Below are 26667 nucleotides of genomic sequence, written 5' to 3' on the forward strand. Positions count from 1 at the left end.
AAAATTTTGAAAAAAACCCCGACTGCGACATAGTAGACCGATTTTCATGAAACATGGCTAAGAACACTCCCGAATAACTCAGCTTTCAGACTAAAAAAAATTAAATCTAAATCGGTTCATCCGTTAGGGAGCTACGATGCCACAGACACACACACACACAGACAGACAGACAAACAGACAGACAGACAGACAAAAATGATGTTTGTTAAAAACAATGTATCGCTTCATTTAGGTACCCACCTTGATCCTTGACAAACACATCTTTAAAAAACTGAAACGCAGCCTAAGATGGATGTGAGTTAATTTCGATCACAAAGTGGAAATACAATACCTATTCTTAATTAGTAATTAGAAACTAACCAACGAAGTTGGAATCTTGCTAAATAGCATTTTTTCAAAGGTCGGTCGAGCAGCTCTCAAGCCCGGGTGAGGATTCAGGGTTAGTGGGTGGACTACGGGCACGCTCTGGAGGCAAAGGTGCACGCGGCCGGGGTTCCGCTTGGGGCTCAATCTCACGCGTTTTCGCTCGATCCCGTCACCGCACAAAGTCTGGCAGCGCTGCGAACAGCGGACATGAGAGTGGTAAGAGAGAGAATTTTCTACTGTGTTGTTTGTGTTAGTATTAGTCAAGCAGCATCCTAAAATTACTGGCAAGCATGTGATCGGAGCTGTCACGCTCAAAGATTCAGGGTTAGTGAGTGGATTCCTGGAGCGTTCCAAGGTGGACGTATTAACGTCTCCTGAGTATATTTTGTATAGGAAAGACGTAAGACGCAAACGACGCGCCTCAAGCGACGAGTCAGTCCGTTTTCACATTATCCGGTCCAATATTCCGATATCCCGATATCCGATATTCCGATATCAGACCGACATCAGTATTGGAAGAATTTCAATGGAAAAAAATCCAAGATGGCGCCTGTAATGTATGGTATATCGGTCCTACATATGATAATGTGAAAACGCACACGCCATCGGTAAGAAGTAGTATGGATCTACATACGTATGTATGTATGTCATCATCATCATCCTTGCGTTATCCCGGCATTTTCCACGGCTCATGGCGGCCGAGCGTGTCAGATTTTGTACTGAAGTTGTTAGCCTGGGGTCCGCTTTGACAACTAATCCCAAGATTTGGCGTAGGCACTTTTAATGTTTTTCACGAAAGCGACTGCCATCTGACCTTCCAACCCGAAGGGTAACTACTTAGACCTTATTGGAATTAGTCCGGTTTCCTCAAGATGTTTTCCTTCACCGAAAAGCGACTGGCAAATATCAAATGACATTTCGCACATAAGTTCCGAAAAACTCATTGGTACGAGCCGGGGTTCGAACCCGCGACCTCCGGATTGAAAGTCGCACGCTCTTACCGCTAGGCCACCAGCGCTTCATATATGTCATGATTGTCATGCAGTAACTGCTCGTATCGCCACATTATAATACTAGAGTTATAAAGATTAACCCCGTCGCCATACTATTAGCTTTTTGGAGAGCAAATTTCTATTTTACTACTATTCCTTTCATATTCTCTTTGATGCGTAATAGATAGAAATATGTACCCGATCTATATCCATTTTAAAACGAATAACTTCAATTTATACGACGTAAAGTAAATACCGAAATGTAATAAAAGCGTACACCGCGTCAAAAGCTTCATCCACTAACTCAAAGGCCAATATTTGAATATTTTTGAATATATTTTACACAGCGTTATTCATAAAGAAAAGTTAACGCTACCTACCTAGCAGGTCAGTTGCGTCCTGTGAATAGGGGAGACGACTAAAAAAACTATTTAGTCCATCAGTTAGATTATAAAAAAAAATTGGACAGATATTTTTTTTTTCTCGTAAATGAAAAATGACGACGGTACAGTACGTTGAGTTTCGCGTGACGTCACGCCTAGGTACAAATTTTGCTTAAAAGTGACGTTATAAGACTTACAAGCCCCCACTCCGGAACTTGATGCTCAGTATCTTTGTATTCTTTCATTATTTAGAAAAAGCATCATTATTTGGGAACCTCGTAAATGTCATATATTGGATTTATTCCTTTTAAGAGGATATAGTGGACGACCGCTACTTTATTTCTGTAATGTTATTATCCTGCTTTTGTGGCAAAGCTGTTATGTGATATTGTGCCGTACATTTTTAATACAAAACAAAAATAACTTTTAGACGGCTGGTATAAAGTAAGTAAAAAAGTGCTATAGTTTTTTAACCGCCTTCCAAATCTCAAGGGAAGGGGTTCTCAATTCGTCTGTATTTTTTTTTTTTAAATGTTTGTTCCTCGATATCTCCGTCGTTACTAGACCGATTTTCAAATTTTTTTTTGTATTGAATGTATACGCATACAGATTGGTCCCATTTTTCTCAGAACCAGTTCTGGTGGTGGGATCCTGGAGAAATCGAGGGAACTCCTCAAATCTGAATGGCATACATATGGTGATTTTTGTGTTTTTAAAGGAACAGCATGCATTTACGTACGGAACAGTGACATTTGGTGCAGTGGAACTGCTGATGATGGTCAGAACGGAACTCCTCAAATCTGAACGGCACACTTATAGTGACTTTGGTATTTTTATAAGAACAGTATGCACTTACGTCCAGAACAGTGACATTTGGTGCAGTGGAACTGCTGATGAAGAGTGAGCCGCCCCTGGTTATAGTTCCGTTCTGATAATCATTCTCATCTGTAAGTACTTCAGAATCATCCAAATTTCAAAATTGGTTCAGAAATGACGGAGATATCGAATAACAAACATAAAAAAATATACAGACGAATTGATAACATAATCCAACATTTGAAAGTATTTATCACCAGAACCCCAAAGGAAGGCGGTTTTTTTTTTCTTAAAAATTATTTCCTAAACAGTTTTCAGTTGATAGTTAGAATATAGAATTGCAAAATTTTCGCTGGTGGCGTGAGGAATTGAACTCGTTGAGAACCTAACCCGTCGTACTTCCACTACTCCTAGCAGTAATATACTGACGACCGGTCTGGCGCAGTCGGTAGTGACCCTGCCTGCTGCGCCGCGGTCCCGGGTTCGAATCCCGGTAAGGGCATTTATTTGCGTGATGAGCACAGATATTTGTTCCTGAGTCATGGATGTTTTCTATGTATATAAGTATTTATATATTATATATATTGTTGTCTGAGTACCCACAACACAAGCCTTCTTGAGCTTACCGTGGGCCTCAGTCAATCTGTGTAAGAATGTCCTATAATATTTATTTATTTATTATAATATTTATATACTGTCCGAATTCTCTAGTTGTCATTTTTTATATGTGATGGAAATGAAGAGAACCAATTCGTCTAGTCTAGCGTATCGAATGTAAATAAAATGGATGTCGTTCTTACAGAGAACAGAAACAAACAATATTACTCTTAGATCACTTCACGCGATCGGTTCGCGTGACACTAAAACGAGACATAGTGATCAGTTTTCTGATCACCAAGAGTATAAACTGAAATAAATGTCATATACAAAGAAAAAATGACCAAGGCCTCCAAGTGTCCGATGCTGGATGGTCTTGGTTCCACCAAGAGTATCTTAAATTTGAATATTGAAAATAAAATAAATAAATAAATATAAATATTGGGGGACACCTTACACAGATCAACTTAACCCCAAACTAAGCATAGCTTGTACTATGGGTGCTAAGCGACGATGTACATACTTAAATAGATAAATACATACTTATATATATAGATACATACTTATATACATAGATAGATACATACTTATAAATGTTTTTTTTTTTATTAGAACCAGTGTACGCCGGCACGGGTTCCCGTGCCTGGTCGCCGCTCGGCAGCGAGGCAGCACTCCGCGAGGCAGCCTCGCTACCTCTCTCGCGGTGGAGGGCCCCTGCCATCATAGCGTGGTTGGAACTGGCACTAGGCATGCCGCAGTACGCTGCCGCCGTCGCGGACAACGTCAAGAGTGGAAAGGTTGGTATCTCTGAAAATCAGTGATCGGACTCATCATCCTCCTTGCGTTATCCCGCGGCCTTCGTCACGGCTTATGGGAGCCTGGAGTAGGCTTTGACAACTAATCCCAAGATTGGGCGTAGGCCTTAGATTTACGAAAGCGACTGCCATCTGACCTTCTAACCGGAAGGGTAACTAGGCCTTACTGGGATTAGTCCGATTTCCTTACGATGTTTTCCTTCACTGAAAATCGACTGGCAAATATCAAATGTACCTAGTTCGCAGTTTCGCACTTAAGTTTCGAATAACTCATTGGTACGAACCGGGGCTCGAACCAGCGGTCTCCGGATTGAAAGTCGCACGTTTTTACCGCTAGGCCTCCAGCGTTTTTTTTAATCAGTGATCGAACTATTGGCGTTATTTCTAACAATGGTTCATTATTCCGAAAACGACAAACAAATGACCCCGTGTGGTGACGGGTTAAGAATTTCACCACCCCCTTTCTTCCCGATATGGGCGAGAGGCTGGCAACCTGTCACTGCATTGATTTCTTCTTTCAACCCCTTTTTGCCAAGAGTGGCATAAACTTAGTAGTCCATGTGCTCTGCCTACCTACACAGGCGTGATTATATGAATTTAAAGCAAATATGCTTTCGTTTCTGCTCATAATAGAAACCTACACAAAGAATTTAATTTCTTGTGTTGTCTGTTATTGGTCCACTTCTTCAACAATTATTTATAAAAAAACTTAATTATCTATACTTTTATTTATTTATTAAAGTCTTTTAATACCTATACATACAGTCAAGTGCAAAAATACGTATCGATTTTATCCGCTCAAAAATATGTACCGAGACCTTATTCCGCCGACATAAAGTGCTATGGGACATATTTTTGATAAGTTGTACGCACCCATATTTTTACACTTGACTGTACAATCTCCAAAACTCATTTGAGACGTGGCCTCATAGGAGGCAGCATACAATTTGTACTTTATTTCTAATTCCTTAGTTGTCAATTCACATGCTCATTTAATTCGCTCCACCCAAGATCTGTTGAGGTATGAGTAACATTGGGAGGTACTTTATTTTATCAAAAGTATGAGGATCCCATACACATCTCATACATTTCTCTTGCTCCATCTTACTTTACAGTTTTTGAATTACAAATGAGTATTTTATTTTTCAAGTGCAACTTAATATTATTTCGATTCCATTCCTTACATTTTCTCTCTCAGTAGCCTAACACAATCAGTATCGCCAGATTGCGTTGAGAAGCATTATTGTGCAGCTGGTCAGGTCTTGTTGCTCAGTTAGCTTCGCATAAATACGTACTGATTTGAGCGGTATCGGTGGGACGCAATGCAATCCCATCGCCTCATTGCTTCATGCGGGCGAAAAAGCATTGGGACATCATACAGAGCTAGGTCGTATTATTGACAAGTCTATAGCTGGCTCGTGTGTAATAAAGCATCACTTTGAAACGAAAATGTAATGCAATGAAGCCAAAATACTTCAGTACCTGTAGTGGACAAAGGACACTTCAGCAACCACGTTAATTTAACATAATACTGTATGTGAAATAAGAAAACCCACATTCTGGCAATAGTTTTCAAAGCTATAAAATAATTGTCACACATCATCCCAATGACAAATGACTATTTGATGTAGATATACATCCCCATGGGTACAGTCACGTTCAGTTACTTATACACACTTACGCGAACAAAAACATCTGAACACGACTCATAATACTATGAGCATATAACGTGTTCAGATATTTTTATTCATGTAAGTCTGCACATGTAACTGAACGCGTCTGTACATCTTAAATAAGAAAAAAAATACACTCCCCCAGCGTGAGCTGAAAAAAGTTCTGTAGGTACTCATACAGTTTGAAAATACTAAAATCGTTCACCAGACCATTAGTTACCTTAGTTAAGGCTTCATGCAGGAAATGTAGAATCAAATGGGAAAAAATCGCTTGTTTGCTCGTGAAAAGGTGATTTGGCTCGGTCGTACGTTACTCCGATTCTAGACCAGTCAAATAAGATTTTTTTGACAATTTATTCCCAGTTAGCTGCAAGCCTTTTTGTGGTTGAAAATGCGTATAATCCGAGTTTGATTCATATCAGTTGTGAAAAATCTTTGGTATTTTTGAGTTTTTGGCTTGTAAGTACCTACTTAACTCGAGAATGGTACGACGGAAAATGAAAGTTGATCCAAAAAATCTTATTGTGAATTCCTATTGCTTGTTATACATATTAGAACCTAGCCGTTTTTGTGTGTGCTGATGATGATGAATATTTTAAACAGTTTACTACTGTCTAATACACCAAACTTTACTAGTAATTAAATTTGAATTTGATGGTGGGTTCCAATATCATAATTATACATCGAGTGATTTAGAAAACTTCCCGGGATGAAGAAAACTTAGATAAACATGCATTAAGTAAACGTACAAAAACGATTTCCAGCTCGCTTTATTTCGCTCGCTAATTAATTCCTCAAAACGTTTGTATGAATCTAATTGGTCTGGCCTATCCGTTATTATTTCGTTTTTGCAATCCACGTCTACAATCATCGTTATCGGATTTTGCGGGAACAGTGCTCCGCGTACATTTGAATGACAAACAATGTTTCCCCTTTTGGTACCATATTAAGTCATCATTCAAATTTTCGGCGATTTATTGGATTAATATGGAAATCAGTTCCGCAAAAATTTCGGTATAAAATTATCATTGAAAATATATTGTGGTGATGCTTCGCCTCTGCGTAAATGTACCTACATTACACAAGAATACAATTTTAACTACAAATGTAACTATTATTTTACATACAATTTTAACTTTTATTCAATTGAACGTATCGACTAAATGCGGTGACTCTTAAATCAGGTCATCTCAATTCGAAATATTTCAACGAAATCGCTCGTGATGTTTTATCACTGTTAATTCAACCACGTGAACCACGTCTATTTTCATTCGCTTGAAAATCAATTTATTTATTTACCAAATAAGTTCGTGTCATTGTCGTTTGTACATTTTATTTAATTTATGCCCGCTTCATTTGTGTTAAGCGCATGTGATTAATGGTGATTACTTTATAAGTCAATAAAATTGATTTATTTTTTATTTTCATACACCAATTATATTCAATTTTATTGAGCTATGTTGCCAGTTTTGGTTGTAAATACCAGCCTGATGAAATCAATAGTATTTTAACTGAATTCGAAAAATATAGATTTGAATCTATAGTAGTTCCTTAACCCTCAAAAAAATTAGTGAGTGACCAAAATGGGTTTAACAATTATATTTATTTTATTTACAAGGAGACCATTTATTCACTTAAGGAGCAAAACTTTCCACCTTTGCTGACATACTCTCTAGACTGTTTTAGACACAATAGTTGTTTGTCCGTGTTAAGTTCATTCTTCCATTATAACATCATTGTAACCACCAGCTTCGTCGATTGACGCAATAGTAGCGTCAAATATTCTGTTCTGGTTGGTTCTAGATCCGTGCTTTGAATGGGCAGGTTCTGCTCGAGTTGACGGACACGGACCTGGAGGCGGGGCTGGGCGTGACGCAGCCGATGCACCGCAAGAAGCTGCGGCCATTGAAGAGCGGCGCAGACCGGACCTGGTGCGCCATCCGACCATCGGACAGCTGACGCACGCGGGCTGGCCATTGAAGAGCGGCGCAGACCGGACCTGGTGCGCCATCCGACCATCGGACAGCTGACGCATGCGTGGGTTGCGGCGGAGTGGCTACCAGACCTTGGACTAGCACAGGTAACATTTGATACTTGCTCGGGACTTTTCTTGTTTTTGCATTGGTTCTGTCGTGTTGAAGTCGGTCCTGGAAGCGGGGATGCCAAGAAGTTACGGCTGGCCATTGAGGAGCGACGCAGGCCGGACCTGGTGCGCCATCCCACCATCAGGCAGCTGATACACGCCTGGGTCACGGCAGATTGGCTACCGGACCTTGGACTAGCAGAGGTAATATTTGTCACTTAATCAGTAGGTTCTGCTTGAGACGACGATGTGTTTGATCAGAGGCGAACTGACGAGCTTTGAATAGCTGATGCTATATTAAAATTATTGTGAGGCACAAAGACCTATTCCCAAAGGCCAACGCGATATGCGGCGAAGTAATAAATTCCAACCCGGCACCTATGGTATTTTTAAAATTCTTCTGTCGGACAGTCAGTCAAAGTTAGTGACATTTTTTATTTATCTGTTATACTTAGATATCCTGTTATTGATATGTTGTTAAATAACAAAAAATGTGAGTGTGCACGGGAAAACGTCCACTTTTTCCGATTGTTATAAAGCCGCTTTGTCAGTTTATTCATATAAAGATACAAGTAAATCTCGCCTTAATGCTAACCGACAAAGTGGGACGTTTTACTAGACACACTCACAATAACGCTACTTAGTCGAAAATAATACGACTATATATAAATATTTATATATTAACGGAAAACCATAAACACGTTCAAAATAATAATTGGTTTTGTATCAACAGTATGCCGAGTCTTTCTTGGCGAGCCTGGTCGACGCGCGTATGCTGGACACAATCAGCAAGAAGGAACTTGAGAAGTATCTTGGGGTCACGAGGAAGTTCCACCAGGCGTCCATAGTGCACGGGATACATCTACTGAGGATAATGAAGTATGACCGACAAGTGAGTATTAGCTACCTAGTATGTGCAACGTTGATGGTGGGAGCGACAATTGGCAGCAAGGGTGGCACCACAGTCATTAACGGAGCAAATAGATTACAAAAAGAATGCCCAAGAGCAACCAATATTGACCAAAACCAAAATCTTTTTTGAGATGTCTAAATTATTCTGGCTGTTGAGGACTTTGTAAAGATTCAAGTAATAGGTACCAAGTATTGCAATAAATAAAATAAGACATCAGCCGGAGAAGAGGGTTTCTTAATTTATCGCAGCTGCTCGGGAAAAGCTAGTTATAATGAATGTAGATGCTTACAAAATTAGCCTTCAAAGGGTGAAAAAGAAAACCGATTATCCCTTATAAACTCTTTTTACCCATCCATCACACAGATGGCCGTTCCCGCGAATGATAAGGAGCAAAACAAATGAGCGATTATCTGGCGGCGTCAGTGTTTCGTCTCGTATTGCGACCCTTGTAATGTGAAAACATTAATCATCTGGCGCCGTACACTCCTCTTTCCGATTCTTTACCGACATTCGGGGAGTTTTAACTTCGATACCATTTATTCTTGTTCACTTTTGACTGGAGAAAAATTACGTCTCTTGTTTTTCTTATTCCGTTCATTTTGGCAAGATTGGCTGATAATGTAGCAGAGTCTATTTAGAAGAAAATAATTGTCCTTATAACATTAAATATAATTTTTTTAGGCGCTGGCTGTGAGGAGACATCAATGTGAAAATGTAGATGCAGATCCTTTAGTTTGGACCAATCAGAGATTTATGCGGTGGGCTCACAATATTGACCTAGGAGAATTTGCTGAAAACTTGAAAGGTAAACTTTTTGATACTTTTGTCGAATAGACTTTTGGGTAAAATGGAGTTTATAAATGTTTGGTTATGTTTACAGACAGCGGAGTCCATGGAGGATTAGTAGTACTAGAGCCATCGTTTACGGGCGAGACTATGGCCACGGCGCTAGGAATTCCGCCATCCAAAAGCATTATTAGAAGACATCTCGTTACAGAATTTGACGCTCTTATCATTCCAGCGAGGTGAGTATTTATCAATTAATTGAAATCATGACAATAAGAAAATATAATATTTGCTTAAGCTAGAAAATGTAACGAATTAAGAATAATGTTAATGAAATGTATCGCAAATATTGTATTGTTCTGTTAATATTTTTAATTATATGTCCCATGAATTTCTAAACAACTGTTCGTGTTCATGTAATAATATTTAGCCCATTTTCTTGAACATTACTAATTTTCTGCATAGTCCGAGATTAGCAATAAATAGGTAATACCTTTCTGATATATATTGTTAAAATATGACTAATTACCTTGAACATTGGCTGCATAGAGTTCCAAAATGTATTAGAATTGTGTAACCTCTTGGTCACTGGCACATTTGATTGTTGTAAATGAACCCGAGGTATGTCGGAGTAGTGCTGTGTCCCGGACTATCTGTAGCCGCTCACCCCTCGAGGACACTGCATGTAGTACCGTCCACCCGCGCCACGCCCGTAGGTGAGCCGCTGTAGTTGATTATAATGTAAGGTGCAATCCTGCAGGTATACGATATTTTGCCAGGTGGAAGAACTGCAAGTGGAGGCTGCCCGAGCATCCATGTTGTCCACAAAACAAAGATAAACCCACAAAGACAAAAAAGCTATCCTTCAAAAAATAAATCCCGCTTTAACGCCAAACTTCGAAACTGTATCTATGTAAAATTCCTTGTATCAAGATGTTTGTAAAGTTGCTATTTTTACACAAAGCATTTTTTGCAAAGTTTTTTATGATTCTTCCGTCATAGCCGCTCGTTTGTGAAACGTTATTATGCGAAAGTAAACTTTACGAGCAGTGAAGACTGATAAGGTACCTATTGTAGGAGACGTGGTTTGTAAGTAAATGAATCTCACAAAAATCAAGCGATCGGAAACTATTCTTTTGTACCCCTCGCCTTCGTCAATGTTAGAGTCAATGTTCACACGTAGCCCCCTAGAGACCCGAACTTGCCGTAGATTAGATTTGTCACATCAGTGTTTACTCGAGATCGATCGATCTTTAATTAATTAGTAAATGTATACAATTTAATTGATATTGACTTAAAGCATTAAATGCTTCGTATTATATAGGGGGTGAATCTGATCCCATTAACAATACACGTTTTAAAGGATTTGTTTTTAGTATTGTCAAAATTTTTAATTAATAATGAGATTTTGAACCAGTTCATAAAACTGGATTTTTTTCTAGTTTTAAATTAAAACAGAACCATTCGCAATAGCTTTAGGGTTACAATAATAACATTTATTGATACTGTAAAATAACTATGTTTTTGACTTGTATACATTCATAATTGTAAATTGAAAAAACAGTGTATAATTATTAGGTTCAGCTGTAACAATATCAATTGACATATAAATGTGAATAAATCCTGATTAACGAGATGAAATATAAAGGACTTGGCAACCTTTCTTTACCCCTTCACCCCTATTTGGCGACCCTTGCGTCGGGACAGAACGGTAAAGACCATTTGATCGTTACATCATGAATGCCTCTGTCATCATCATGTAGACCGCACTGTACTCGGGCTCTATCCACTCTTTCTCCTTTCATTCAACATTTAATGTTTCATGCCGAAAATCACTTTCGACCACATCGATATTTTGTGCTTGTTTTACTTTTGTCGTCTTCATTGTTGTTTACAATTTTAATATTCTGATCAGATTCGCAAAGGAAAGTGCTGCGTGACGTAAGTGCTGCATTTTAGGCAAATCGGGAAAAAGGAGAGATGTGACGCAGTACTATTCTTTGTATACTCATATATAATGGTAAAATGTTACCAACTTTAGGACTGGTTTTCTAATCCCCAAATAATAGCACAATATTTGACTACCGTGTAAAATTCAAAGGGTATTAAAAAATCAGACCTTTTTATTTACTTCAAATAATTAAATTTTGTTTATCACAATAAAAAAGCATGATTTGTTATTTCAGCGAAGTGCATCATGCTTTTGGTGTCTATGCAATAACTCGACGATTCACTTTTACAGCAACTATGTGTTTTAGCTGTTATCTTTGATAATTTAAATTAGAAAAGTCATAACTAAAAACATTTATATTTACATAAGGTTACGCAGGAGAATTAATTGTAAAAATTTCCAAAAAGTTGCATGTTAGCTTTTTGTGTATTAGCCATAAAATAAACCCTTTAACTTCCTGATATTGTAAATGAAATTAAATAAGTGTTCAACGATTAGCCGTAACCGCTCTGCCTGGCTTTGAAGATGTTAACCTGCTGGAGTGTAGCCAAGATGACATCGATTCGTTACATTTGCAGGAATATGTTCGGGCATCAGATAAGGATGTTGGGACGACCCTTCTCGAGGTCAGTGGCGACGGGATTGCCGGGGATTGATTTAAGCGGTGACTCCCGAAGGCACAGTCTCAGGGTATGTATTTGAACTGGATTGGCTTCTATGGCATAACTTATTCATATTAGCCCTTTATACAGATAGTAATCACAACTTTAAATCAACTAATAACGTATGTTTCTTCCACATTTTGTTATTTGATTACTATAAAAGTATGTCCTCATAATTACACATTGAAGTCCTCGCCTCTTAATTTTTTTTTATCATTTTTCCTTATAATATCATCTTATTTACTTCCAATTCATTGTTTAACAGGGCTCCATAACTCGCGCCCTAGGCGTCCTGAAACCAAAGCACGACCGCACTTCGCCTTCAAGTTCAAGCGAGAGCTCAAGCGTGCTGAGCCTGACCACACAGCCCTACCAGTTGTCCTATTCACCACCTATCGCAGTCCGGACGCTGTCGCAGCTTAGCATGGCGTACGCGCCGCCGCCGACGCTACAGGAGTATGAGCCGATCTACACGCCGCTGAGTTTGTACTCACAGTCCAGTGTGTCTACTAGGGACAGTCGGACCAGGCTGAATGATGTGAAGGAGACTACGGCGATTACTCACAGGTAGGTACTGATGTAGATAAATCCCTAATAGACTTATTGAAATACAAAAGTGGATTTGAATGAAGATATGAATAAATGAATGATTTGTTTATATTTGCATCACACAAACCTAACAACGTAAAACTCAGATCACTGAAATTCCTAAAATTTCAACAGGTTTTTAGTACCTAAGTACGAAGGTCTACCCTTTTGACAGGTCTAATAAGGGCGAATAAGTTGGTAAACTTCAAAAACAATTTGACGGTTAATTTTTTTGAACAGATACGGACAAAAGGCGGACCATGCGCACAGAGTCAGTTCTCCACTGCCCGCCAAATCTACGGACGATTCCGTTGTGAAGCAAAAACGGCACCGTCGCGTCAAGAGCATCGGCGACATCAACGCCTGCAGCAAAACCTCAGTGTAGAACAATACCAACTAACTGTCTCCTAGATTAGTCCTACAGCATTTTAAAGGGGGATAAAACGGATATAGTTGTAGGACCAAGGTGGACGAGATGCAAAATTAACGGAACTAAAACCGAACCGAATATGAGATGTCAATCGGAAGTTCCGACTCAATGAAACCGGAACCAGAGCTCCGTAACTTCCCTGTTCTGCAATAAGAATAATTCAGCACTGCTTTATCAGCAACAGGACCAGTGCAATGTTAGATAAATTTACCGACAGTATCCTATAAAAAAGATAATTAAATATTCCAATTTAGGGACCCAGTCTTTTAGAAAAAACTGTATTTTGCTTCCAGTAGTTCCACGGGTGGTAAATCATATTACTAGATCCCCTTTTATCAATTTTACATCTTTGACTTTATTCAAGGTCAAATTACTTTACCCACTAGCGTAAAATGCGTCCCGGGTATTAAAGGACAAACACGTGTTTCCGAGCTGTGAGGGGAAATGTATTTTTGGCAAAGCCAAAGAAAGACAGTTGGGCCGACGCTACGCTCGCGAGACGCTAGATGTGGGGGGACCCTAAATGTTGTCCTTTAAAAAAACTATTGGGCTACGGCCAAAAATAAAAAGAAAACTACATTATATTATGCTCAATATCCTCTAGTCTGCGATGTACAAAGTTGCATATCAAAAATATCCAAATAGAAAATAGCAAAAAATAGACTGAACGAGCAAGTCTCAGCATTTTATTTACGGTCTTATGATATCAGTATTCCATTTTACTATGGTTGTTTAAGTACTTTATAAGGGTTTTTGTGTAATTTATTATATCACATAAATGTTTTACCAGTCACGCCATATACAAGAAAATAACTGCTGAACACTGTGATAATAATGTATTTTCACGCACTCATGAGCTTCTGATTTTGATAAACCAAATATTAGTCAATTTATATTAAGAGAATTATAACTATCTAATAATATACCTACGTATTCATTCCAGTCAAGCGAGATTATCTTTTTTTAATTAGATATTAAGTGTAACCTAATGAGTGATTTAAATTATTTGTTATGTTAATATAATTTTTATGATGTTTTACTTTCATTATTTGTTATTAATTTCGTTTTAGTTACACAATTATGTATTGGTTTTTATCAGTATTTTTGTAATATTTTCCCAAATAAAAACTTAAAAATTTCAACAAAGATCCGAGTTTCATTGAACAAACCTTGATTTTGAAATTGTGAAAATAAATTACACTGAAATCTATTGCCAAGGCACAACTAGGTACTCCGCTACAGGGATGTAATTATGTGGCTGATTGCACCCAGGTAAGTTGTATCTGGTATTTAAACTATTAATAATTATGTATGTAGGGCAGGAACAGATGAGTTCTCATGCTCAACCCTTTAAGAGAAGAAAAAAAAATACAAGTGGCTCTGTGAGCTGTTAGAGTTTCACGATATGCATGAAATATCGGTAAACGGAAGACGCTGGTTCGATTCCAGCAGCTCGGGCCACTTGGATGCCTTGGTCACTTTTTCTTTGTATATTATGACGTTTATGTCATGTTTATGAAGTATAATACTAGTGTGACTACTTAAAATACAAATTTAAAGAATTTCTATGAAAATTATTAATTATGCTCACGAAAAAGTGTAAATCATATTCTCAAGTCACTATCAGTCTAGCTAGTCACGACGAAGTGCAGACCTACGCTGCCGCGCCGGTTATTATTATACCCTTAATTTAAGGCCTCATTAAAAATATAAAAAAATAAACTTATTATTTTTCGACAATGCCCAAAAAGAGAAGTGTATTTTCCTGATAGGTAATATCTTATTAACTATGCCCTATAAAGGATTCCGTTTAAATTCTTTACTTAGGCCTACACATGTCTTACAAATAACGAAATCATTTTACTGAAATTGTGATCAAAGGGATACTTAAGTTTATTTTTCGATTTACAACAAAGTATGAGAGCACAATAGATATTTCATGATTTGGTGGGGTGGGAGTAGAGTAGCTACCTTAATATCATTTAAGAATAAGACCTTGTTGCTTTTTTAGGAAAAATGTTTTTATCAAATAGTCCCCATTTCCTTTTACTTATAAATACTTCCATTTGCCTTTCATTAGGTCGTACTAAGTAGTTAAAATGAAACGTTAACTCATAAATAACGAGAGAAAAAATTGTTTTCATAGTAAAAAAAATTAAGCCTTCTTGAGCTTACCGTGGGCCTCAGTCAATCTATGTAAGAATGTCCTATAAAATATATTTTTTTTAAATTTGTCTTCATGTTTTCATAGTGGGTCACGAATACCGTGATGTATGTTTTGTTTATTAGGTAAATCGTCTTTCAAATGATATCGTTTCATGCACCTCTTATTTAAAAGAATAATCACCTAGTTAAGTTTTTTCGCAAAAAAATAATTTTTAGCACAAGCTTTAATCGCCTACTGTACTTTTCTTTTAACAGTGATCTAACTGCTCCCCGAGACACAAGAGATTACAGAGTTCCTATGGCCATCTTTCTACTCCATCATCAGATCAGCCCCATGATATGATAACATTGCATTGTCACGAGATCTACAAAATTTTAGCTCAATGTGTTAAAGATATCATACATACATAGTATTGATAGTATACTTATTTAGCAAGTTAAATAAAAGCTTGTAAAAAATAATGTTATGCTTTCCAACATTGATAGGTATGTCCGGTCTCAATAATTTGGTCCAGATGCGAAATGCTAAATGTTTGAACAATTCTTACTCAAGCTCAGAAATGTATTATATTGCAGTAAGTCTATCCGATCTATTTCGAGAACTCTCACGCTCGAAACACAACACAATAGAAACTATCGAATATCGAGCCTGCAACTCAACGCAACGATAGGTTTGCTCTGAATTCACGAGAACCAATACAAGTCCGACTGAACTCTGAACACCACTGATGGCATTGATTGTTTGTTAGGGACTTACTATTGGGTTGGTAAGAAAGTAATGAGCGATCGATTGAATTCCACATAAAATTTTTGAGAGAGTTCTAGAATCTTCTGTGGTCGAAAGTATATAAAGGGCGAGTCGCACAGTTTCTCGTCAGTCATTCACTAGCTGTCGCCGAGCTAATATAAGGAAGAAAATGGACGAATTAAAAGTGCATGTAAGGCATTGCTTACTATATGAATTTCAGTCTGGCCATTCAGCCGCCGAAGCAGTGCGTAATATATGTCAGCGTGTTGCTCCTGAAGTTGTGTCTGAGGCCACGGCGAAACGATGGTTCCAGCGGTTTCGTAGTGGCGACTTTTCATTATCAGATCAACCTAAGTCTGGTCGACCGGTGAAGATTGATGTAGCCAAATTAAAAACCTTAATTGAAGGAGATCCGAGGCTAACGAGTCGTACTCTTGCTACCGAGTTAGGCTGCTCTCATGTCACCATAGAAACACATTTACACGAGTTGGGAAAAAACTACAAATACAGTGTTTGGATACCGCACGAACTTGATAGACATCAACTAAACCGCCGTGCCGATATCTGCATACAACTTCTGTCTTTTCGCCGCACATTCAACTGGTTGGACCATCTTATCACTGGAGATGAAAAATGGGTCTTATATATAAATCACACACGCAAACGTCAGTGGCTAGCTCCAAACGAAAAAGGAATAGAGGCACCAAAAACAGAGCCTCACCCGAAAAAAGTTATGCTGTCCGTTTGGTGGGATATTCATGGTATTATTCACTGGGAACTCCTACCAAGTGGAATGACTGTTACCGCATCAGTATACTGTAATCAGCTTGAAAATTTAAACCAAAAAATCTGTCAGAATCGTCCACAGCATGCTAAAGTTTTTTTCTTACACGACAATGCTCGCCCACACATTGCAAAAGTGACTCGGCTAAAGCTATTGGAGCTAGGTTGGAAAGTGATACCTCATCCACCGTACTCTCCAGACTTGGCACCTACGATTTACGCATTGTTCAGATCGCTAAGCAATGCCTTGAATGAAAAAAAGTTCGATGATCAAGCCCATCTACGACAGTACATAGCTGAGTTTTTTGAATCTAAACCTAAGAACTTCTTCGCCGATGCTATTCATTCTTTACCAGAACGACGGAGACAAGTAGTAGATAATGAAGGCCGTTATATTTTTGATAAATGATTAAAATAATAAATTAAATAAAAATTACAATATTGGTTATGATTCGCTCATTACTTTCTTACCAACCCAATACTAATACAAGAACATATTAGGGTGCATTGGGGTAATTTTAGGGCACAGAAATTCTCGGGTAATTTCGAAAGGGGAATTTTGATATGACAGAAATAATGGTGATTTTTAAGTGACTTTCGAAATTAGGCGACTTTCGAAATCATCCCAATGAACCCTATAGTTTATCAGAACAAATGGTCATTTTTGTGTGTTTACTGGTAGCTTTAGCACGAGTTGGTGAGTGGAGGAAAGTAGCAGCATTATTATCAGCCTACTCAGATGAAAATGGGAGAACAAATATCAGGAACAAACATCTGTGCTCATCACACAAATAAATGCCCTTCCCGGGATTCGAACCCAGGACCACGGCTTAGCAGGCAGGGTCACTAGTGTCACTACCGACTGAGCCAGGCCGGTCGTCTAATAGTGAATGCGGAGTGACTGAAGAGGAAGGCTAAGTATCGTAAGTAGCGACAGTATAAGAAATGGTGACCTAGTTGGAGGCATATAGATACCTATTACACACCTTGTTGCTATTTTAGGAACATTTAAGAATCTGATACTTAACTAGTCCTATTGGTACAGACAAGAGGTCTAGAAAAAAACCCTATTTATACGCGTACCTGAGTGTTTTTAAAAATAAATCTCGAATATCGAATTTCACCAAATCTGGTGCCGTAGCCGAATGGCATTTGAAACGGCATGTGAAACGAAAACGAAACGCCGGGAAAGGTAGTCTGACTGTCGCGCCAATACGCAAGAGCGATAGAGATAGATATCTACGAGCGTTTCGTTTCGTGAGCGTTTTGTGAGCGTTTGTGCCATTCGGCTACGTACCCTGGACGTGTTTGGGCTTATTCTTCTCAGAAGCACGAGCTGATGATAAAAAAATGTAACTTATTTTTTTTTCTTTTGGTTACAATTTTAGTATGAAACTACGAGCGTGACGTAGGTCGTAGGTATAATCTTGAATTTTGTATGAAAATTTTGGGACACGTTTTTTATGGTCAGGATCGAATCAGCTCGTGATTCTGAGAAGAATGAGCCCAAAAACGTCCAGGGTGCGTAGCCGAATGGCACAAACGCTCACGAAACGAAACGCTGTAGATATCTATCTCTATCGCTCTTGCGTATTGGCGCGACAGAGCCAGACTACCTTTCGCGTCGGAGAAATGCCATTCGGCTACGGGACCAGGGTGGCTAGCCGAATGGCACAATCGCTCACGAAACGCTCACGAAACGAAGCGCTAGTAGATATCTATCTCTATCGCGCTTGCGTATTGGCGCGACAGAGCCAGCGGCGTATCGCTTTCGTTTGGCGTCGGAGAAATGCCATTCGGCTACGGGGCCTGATCTGGTGAAATTCGACATTCGAGATTTATTTTGAATAATACCCAATAAAAATACCCAATATGCATTAGAAATATATGGCAGGTATACTTACTAAGCTACTGCAGTACAATGCTACTGGTACAAACTGGTACTAAACTAACTACTGGTAAACTGGTACTGGTACTGGTACTAGTACTAAACTGTAAAAAATAGTTTCCAGGGTATTTAGAAAATATAAGAAACCTTTTTACATAGAAAATGCGCGTTGAATGCCATAGAAGTTATTTCTTCCATCTGACTAGTTATAAAATATATGATAAATTGAACCAAATCCGTATAATAAGGTACTTTTGTATTCAAAGCATCCCCAAACGAGTCATCCCTCTTCCGTACTTTAAAACTGACACGAACTAAAATATTTATATCCAATTACTTATCGGTTAGCATTTCAAACACATACATTATAAACGGCAAGCAAAACTATCCTGTTTGCTGTCTAAATAGGAGTGAAATTGCTGTGAGCATGTTTCAGTTCCATCTCGGAAATATGAGACACGACTCACGAGTGTAGGAAAGTTATTCTGTTCAATTATTTATCGGACTAGTCGACGGGCTGTTACTGGGTGTGCTTGCGTTGTATCCGGGCCAAATAATCAAAACGTTACGCTAATACACGGTGTAGCATGAGGAAACCGAATAATTTTAATAGCGTATTCCTCATCACATTAAAAGAGTAAAATGTCGTATAAAGTTTTCTGGATTTTGCCTACTTTCAGAGTTGTAAGCATTTAAAAAAATAACAATTACTTATTATTTCTCCTATGATGATGCCGCTATCGGACATAATCTAACTATCCTCGTTGATAGATATCAAAAAGTAAAACTAGTGACTCGTTGCAAAAAAGTATTTTTCTAAAAAAAAATTGCAAATTTTTGTTTTAAGTGCCAGTTTTACTAAAACATAGTGCTGGTTTTACATTTACCTACTTTTTATGTGAAAATACATCCAAAAAAACTAAAAAAAAATTACATATATTTTTTTTGTTTTCATGCACTAAGTTTGCTTGACTTCATATAACATTTTATCTTTATTTTTCCCTCGGAAATGCGTATTTTCGGTTTCTTCATGTTACACCGTGTATTTCCATTTCATCACTATTTTTCATGGACTTTGTATAAAGCCGCCGCCGTATGGAAACGACAGAAATAACGGAATGGAAAAAACTTGAAGAATTATGCTCTCCTTTAGGACGAAGTGCGTGATTTTCAATAATCTCAATACATATATTTTTTATATACGTATAAGTTCCGTAAAAATTAGACAAAGAAAAAAGATAATGTAAATCTTTCGGTAAAATTATCTAGCTAATATCTGCAAACAATTCACTTTTTTGTTATGTCTCTCTACTAGAGAGAAAGCCTCTAGGACGAAACTGCGTTACATTTCATCATTCAGCATTCTAAGCCTGCCCGACCTTATTGTTGACACCATAAATTATTTTTAATTTGTAGCTATCAGCTGCACTATATGTAAACCAGTGTAGTTTATACCTCTATTGCTATGTCTCTCTAGGACGGAACAAGGCTTCATGATTCGGTAATCCTGGGCCTGCCCAATTTTCACCACAGGTTTCAACACTAAACTTGCGGCAGGAAGCTATCAATGCTTTCAGGAGCACTGTGAGTCAACCAGTGTACTTTATCTACCTGTCTCTCTAGGACGGAACTGCTCTTCATCATTCAGTAGTCCTGAGCCTGCCCGGCTGGTGTTGTAAGCTGACTGTATGTAAGTAGCTCACTATCAGAATATAAGCTGACTATGAAAGCTTGTCCGTTTTCACATTATCCGACCTGATATCGGATGTCGGAAGGATTTCAATAGAAAAAATCCAAGATGGCGCCTGTAATGTATGGAATATCAGTCTGACATCTGATATCGGATCGGATAATGTGAAAACGCACTAATACTTAAGTAGTATTATTTCGAGATGTATATAGTGTTGTTTTTCTAAATATTTGTTTCAGCTGAATGGACATTACATAGTTAGCGATATATGATTAATTGTAATTTAGGATTCAATTGGCGAACTACCCTTTAAGACCTACCATAATATATAATAACACATACCTACGTACACACACATTTCCAAATAGGCAGAGCACATAAAACTAAGTTTCAGGGCCACTCTTAACTTGGCAGTAAAGGGATTGAAAGAAAACGAAATTATTGTGGTTTCTACAGTGACAGGTTGCCAGCCCACCGCCCACGACACAATGGAAGCTTTATCCCACAGTCGACTTCCACCGCTTCCACGACATCCACGGAAGGAAATGGTGTGGTGAAATTCTTAACCTGATAGGGCCACTTGCACCAACGAAAATGGAGGGTTAACTCGAGGGTTAAACCAGCATTTTATATGGAATTTGACAGTTCACAGCCCACTAACCCTGAGTGTGGTTGGTGCAAGAGGGCCTTAGCTCGGCATCGCATGGGTAATAATAAAAAGATTATTAAACAATCTACTAAAGAAGTGAAATGAGTTTGAACTTACCTATATTAATCACTGGATCTCAAATCCTCAATGACCGGCTCAAAATAAAGCGGCACAGCACACATACTAACACACAAGCAACGTTGCAATAACAAGACACTTAGATTTATATATTTCTTAACAACTCAAGTGAACATTTAAGATAACAAGTTTACAATCACTGTTTGTAATAAAAACATTACTTTAAATTTTATTAAGTACTTAAAATCACAGAACACTTAAAACTACTTTCTTAATTCTGAATCAAAAATCAACTTTTGGTTGATTTGTTGACTTTGTTGGTTTGACTTAAAATGTGTCAATCGCTCACTAAAAAGGTTTTTAGCTTGATTTTGGCTTGATTTAAGCACTTATGTATTTATCTATGGTGTGCAAAAAATTTGATATACAGAAGTTCTATCGCAGAAAAGGACGGTTTCAGACAACAATGAAGCATAGATTTTTTTTCTTTGTCTATGCTATTTCTGATGCAATGAAGTCCAAAATTGACATTTGAGAGACGAATTAAATCATTATGAAATTCATCAAATTAATGTATTTAATACAAAAATATTAATTTGTAAGTGAAGGATCATGGATCATTGTGTTCATAGACGTGTACCTAAAACACCTGAAGCATCTCTTGAAGCATATTAAACAAATTTTCTTTGAATTTGCTTTGAATGTAAGACCACTCAAAAACTCATCAAAAATATTTCTATTACGAACGTTGTGATTGTCCTCAAAGTATAACTGCTACAAGTCACGAAATAGCGCTTTTAACTCAGACAGATACGTAGAATTGTAAGGATACGTTCAACACGATGTGTGGACGGTATTTGTGTTGTGATAATAGTTACTCGAGGGACTGACCACTGGGGATAGAATAGAATTCTCCAGCAGTGACCACGTAACAGAAGGTGCAATGTACCTCCTATAAGGTGGACCGCCGGTTGTCAGATGGACGTCACCGGCCGATTTTTGAGTCTCACGCGTTCGAATTCAGAAAATTGTCACTGAAAATAATAGGCAAGTCACCGGTTTCAACTGGTATTTTAGTGACAAAATCCCGTATGCGAGATTCAAAAATTGCCCCCCAGGTGCTTCAGCTGAGGGTGAAGGTCGGCGAAAATCAGACTGGTCGGCAGAACTGAAGCCAGGACTCATCATCTAAGGGACAATCATCTAACGAAGGACCAAAAGCAGTTGCACCAAGTTCAGTGGTTAGTTTTGCCTAGTTTTATTTATCTTTTTATCTTGCCTTAACACTGCACTGACCTCTAATCAATGATTTCCGCCTCCCCTGATTGATGCTTACCACAGGTGAAATTCATAATAAAATAACTATTTATTTAACTAGAATAATAGCTATCTATCGTGTGAGTATCTAGAATAACTCAATACAACATGTAAAATATCTTGGAATTCCGCAACATAGCACGTAATCATATTATAAACATTTCTGGTCAGGCCTTACGTTTACAGTTTTAGTGCTTATACTATACGTGTAAAACTATCAAAAACCACTCTCAGCAGTCAAACAACATCTTCAAATGTTCTTATATTTTATACCTCTTTACCAAGCAGACTGTATACAGATGAAAATCTCTTCAAAGAAGTAACTTTGATTGAATCAGCGTGATACTATATTTCCAGACCGGCGGTTCCTTGCAAAGAGCATAAAAAGCTATTTATACCCTTAATAAGCTAGCCAATTTGCAAGCAAGTGCGCAGTAGGAGATTAGCTGAATCTTTATTCATATTGCAGGTTAGTCAAACCGTCGGGAGGACCAGTCTCTATCTGCAAGTGTGCGACGTGTGCGATGTGTGCGACGTGTGCGTGGAGATCCGTAAGTAACTAAGTAGTTAGTATTAGAAATTGCACGTCTTGTATTTTTGGGTTATGTAACGAAAAAAATGTAAATTAAATCGAATGTCGCGAGTGCGAGGCGATAGCCTAACATGAATTTTGTTGGCACTCGCGACATTCGATTCAATTTGTAATATTTAACTACAGTTTTTCATACATATCGTCATATCGGTTTCCCAAAGGAATAGGTAAGGTTGTTCGGTTTTCTTGCCTTTCTCCAGGATTTCTCCTATTTGACCAATGCTCAGAGAAAGTCCGTCAAGGTCGATTAACTTTTCTAACTGCAGCTTCCACTTCTGCCTTATACACTGTATTTATATCAGCATTATTTCCCTCATTGTTTGACATAAACGAAAAACGTTTTTCCTACACTTCTTAAATTACTTATTTGTTGACGGATCTTGCCTATTGGTTTATTAAACTGTTGAACTCCCTCGAGTTCGGAAAACAATTGGAACTGCCCTGTGTGGGACTCATTACCGACAGCCCGCGGCCAATGCAACCTCAATCACAAAATATTCTACCACAACTCAGAGCTAATCACCGCTATCACTTGATCCCTAGGCCCTTTAAAAACACTCTTAAATCAGACCACAGTTACACTGGTTTTTATTTACCGATGTGGTTCCTACGCGTGGTCAACACCCATCGTCGCCATCGACCATCGAGTGAGTGGTGAGTAGCATTATTTATCTCTCTCCAACTCCCTTTATCTACCTGATTTTGAGAAGGATGGTGATAGTTATTCACAAGATCCAGATATATAATAGGTAGGTACCTTCGCCGGAAGGTATCTCTGCTTCCTATCACGCCGACTGAGCAATCAAAGGACTTAATTCAGTGCAAATAGAATTTGTTTCCACTAAGAAAATCTCGATTCGAGAAATATTCCATTTCAAACTGTATAAGCTGGTTTAAACCAAATTGTTATTACTAAAACTCCAACATTGTATGTAGATATACAAAATACCTACGAATAAATATGTTTAAAACGGAACTTCAAAGTTACGATGAAATCGTTTTAATCAGTCAACTTGCCCACTTATTCGTGTGTAACAATTAAAATATTTAATGCAGTAATCGAATTTTATTTAGACGTAAGTATATCTTATACTTTTAAACGAGCAATTCTTGTATATTTATTTATTTATATATTTATTTATTTATATATACCGACGATCTCGGAAACCGCTCTAACAATTTTGCTGAAATTTGTTATGTGGGGGTTTTCGGGGGTGAAAAATCGATCTAGCGTAGCCTTAGATCCTGGAAAACGCGAATTTTCGAGTTTTCATGAGTTTTTCTTTCGCGTTAGTAAACGTAAAATATGGTCGTTAATTTCGCCGCGCGCGCATCGATTCCGCTTAGCTCAGTCGTACGAGGTCGGTCTAATGTACGCAGATAGATCGTAGGTGTCAGGGTTTCGAATCCCGGCCAGAGATTAAGTTTTTGTTTTTTGTCTTTTTTTTTGTTTTTGTATTTATAAGAGTTTTTTTTTATCTAAAGACGTGATATATTAAAATAGAACCGAGCGAAGCTCGGTCGCCCAGATATTAATTATAATTCATGATGTGTGAATTTCATCGCCACCTTTCCTCCTGTGGGTGTCGTAGAAGTCGACTATGGGATATGGGTTCATAAGCTATCACTGCAATATCACAACTTCCGTTTCTGTCAACCCCTTGCACTGAAACTTGAGCAGTTTCATGTGCTCTGCCCCTTTGGGAATACTACACCGTGTTTCTTTTTGTTTTCCGTTAAATTCGACACGCAGTTGGGTTAAATATCAGAAACTACCCTGTATATCGCGTTTTGTAAAATTTGTAAAAAATTTTTTTTTCGTTTCCATACATAATAAATGGATTAATTAGTGTGAAAGGACCTTAATTATAACATTCAAGTCATTGTAAAGTGTTTGACGGCACATGTCAAAACAAATAATATTAGAAAGTGGTAAGTAAGGGAACCACACACGTTTTCAGTAATTAAATTATTTTTTTAAATAATTCGATAACCGTAAGAGTTAAGAGGCGAGTTTCTTAGAGAAATTGATTGTGTTTGAACTAAAGAATCTTCCCTTAAAGTTAACGGACTTAAATAAAAACAGGGTGTATGTATATGTATGTATAAAAGTATAGGTACCTAAGTAAAATTATGATTTGTTACACTTTAGGAATTATTTGCCGAATAAATGATTTCAAACTAACGTCGTCATGAAAACACGAAATACTGTATAAATACTTTAGTTACGTTCACGAGTAAATCGTTTTAAGTGAAAATCGATGGCCACAAGGAAAGCTATTTACTGAACTAAATTGAGGTCGTCTCAGTTATAAAAAAAACCGGCCAAGTGCGAGTCGGACTCGCCCACCGAGGGTCGCCAATCGAACCGGGTCTCCAGCTATCGCGGCTGCACTACACACATCACACTATACACTATACACTAGACAAATTTCGACGGTTACCTCGGCGGTCGAGGTGGTGTAACGGTTTAATATTGTAAAAAAAACTTTCAATTTGTAGAGGTTAACAATGTTCATAACTATTCCAAATTTCAAGTCGATAGCATAAGTAGTTCTCGAGATATTTAGAAATGTGACAGACAGGCAGACGGACAGAGCATCGCCAAAGGGGTTCCTTTTGTACGTTTTTGGTACGGAACCCTAAAAATGTAAACGATATTATACCTACACCTACTAAACCTATACGATACATAATATCCATACTAACATTATAAATGGGAAAGTGTGTGTGTCTGTTTGTTTGTCCGTCTTTCACGGCAAAACGGAGCGACGAAGGATGGAGAGTGACATAGGCTACTTTTTGTCTCTTTCTAACGCGAGCGAAGCTGCAGGCAAATGCTAGTAAATATATAAAGCACCGACATCAGCAGTCTGCGCGTTAAACCGATTTCTTTGGAGATAATAGATAGGGGAGATAGGGCTAAACGAGTCTGATCACCCTTTTTTTAAATATACTACAAACAAGCACCATCGTTGAGCTCTGGCAGCCTTACTCACCGGAAGGAACGCAACACTATGAGTAGGGTCTAGTGCTATTTGGCTATGGTCTTCTGTAAGGCGGAGGTACTTCCCCAGTTGGGCTCTGCTCTAGATTCGAGCGAGATAATATCCGCTGTGTTGTGTGCCCTACCACACAAAGCGGAATAACATTCGCTATGCCCTACCTCCTACAAAGTTGCCGAGGGCGGCTTTTCTTTTCTTTCAATAGTTTACATCGAATACAATAACGAACTATACAGACTTACAGACCAAACTACGGAGGTAAACAACAATAGGTTTCTTATTTATTTAGGTCTCAGCAGTCTTTTTATAGCTAGCAGCGTGATTTGAACAATGCTTAGAGCGGCAAATCGATACCTACATACATACAATAATGATCTGTCCGTGCCGTTTTTGGTTTAGGAAATATCACTTCAGAAATAATTCTTGCAATTCTTAGGTAAATTTATTAAAATATATATTTAATACCTATTCAGAAATGCAACATTAGCAACAAACGATTATAAAACTAGTAAAAGTATGTAAGTTCTGTGGGCAAAACACAAATTTTTACACGATTACCTAACATGGATATTAAATTTTTAATATACATCATGTTCCAAAACTAAACAGTTTTAAGATGTCTGAGCCCCTTAAGCGGTGATATCGTTAGCCAGCACATATGAGACAGTATCGCGGTAAATTAGCTGAAGCCCGTGT

The 26667-nt window shown here is 38.0% G+C and overlaps 1 protein-coding gene across 7 annotated transcripts in view; it reads left to right on the top strand.

Annotated features, from left to right (window-relative positions):
• The window catches only part of LOC125230634 (kazrin), a 203594-nt gene extending 190272 nt beyond the window's left edge, over positions 1 to 13322 (top strand). For 3 of the 7 annotated variants that reach the window (XM_048135852.1, XM_048135853.1, XM_048135855.1), the window contains exons 13-22: positions 401 to 582; positions 3767 to 3951; positions 7446 to 7542; positions 7610 to 7722; positions 8459 to 8617; positions 9320 to 9443; positions 9519 to 9663; positions 11954 to 12065; positions 12303 to 12604; positions 12866 to 13322. In XM_048135852.1, the coding sequence (XP_047991809.1) occupies positions 401 to 582; positions 3767 to 3951; positions 7446 to 7542; positions 7610 to 7722; positions 8459 to 8617; positions 9320 to 9443; positions 9519 to 9663; positions 11954 to 12065; positions 12303 to 12604; positions 12866 to 13010 (1564 nt within the window). In that variant the 3' untranslated portion in view covers positions 13011 to 13322. The other 4 variants (XM_048135854.1, XM_048135857.1, XM_048135856.1 and 1 more) reach the window with 4 other exon arrangements.
• The last annotated feature ends 13345 nt before the right edge of the window (positions 13323 to 26667 follow it).

Source organism: Leguminivora glycinivorella, chromosome 10, assembly GCF_023078275.1.
Source record: "Leguminivora glycinivorella isolate SPB_JAAS2020 chromosome 10, LegGlyc_1.1, whole genome shotgun sequence".
NCBI classification, from domain to species: domain Eukaryota; kingdom Metazoa; phylum Arthropoda; class Insecta; order Lepidoptera; family Tortricidae; genus Leguminivora; species Leguminivora glycinivorella.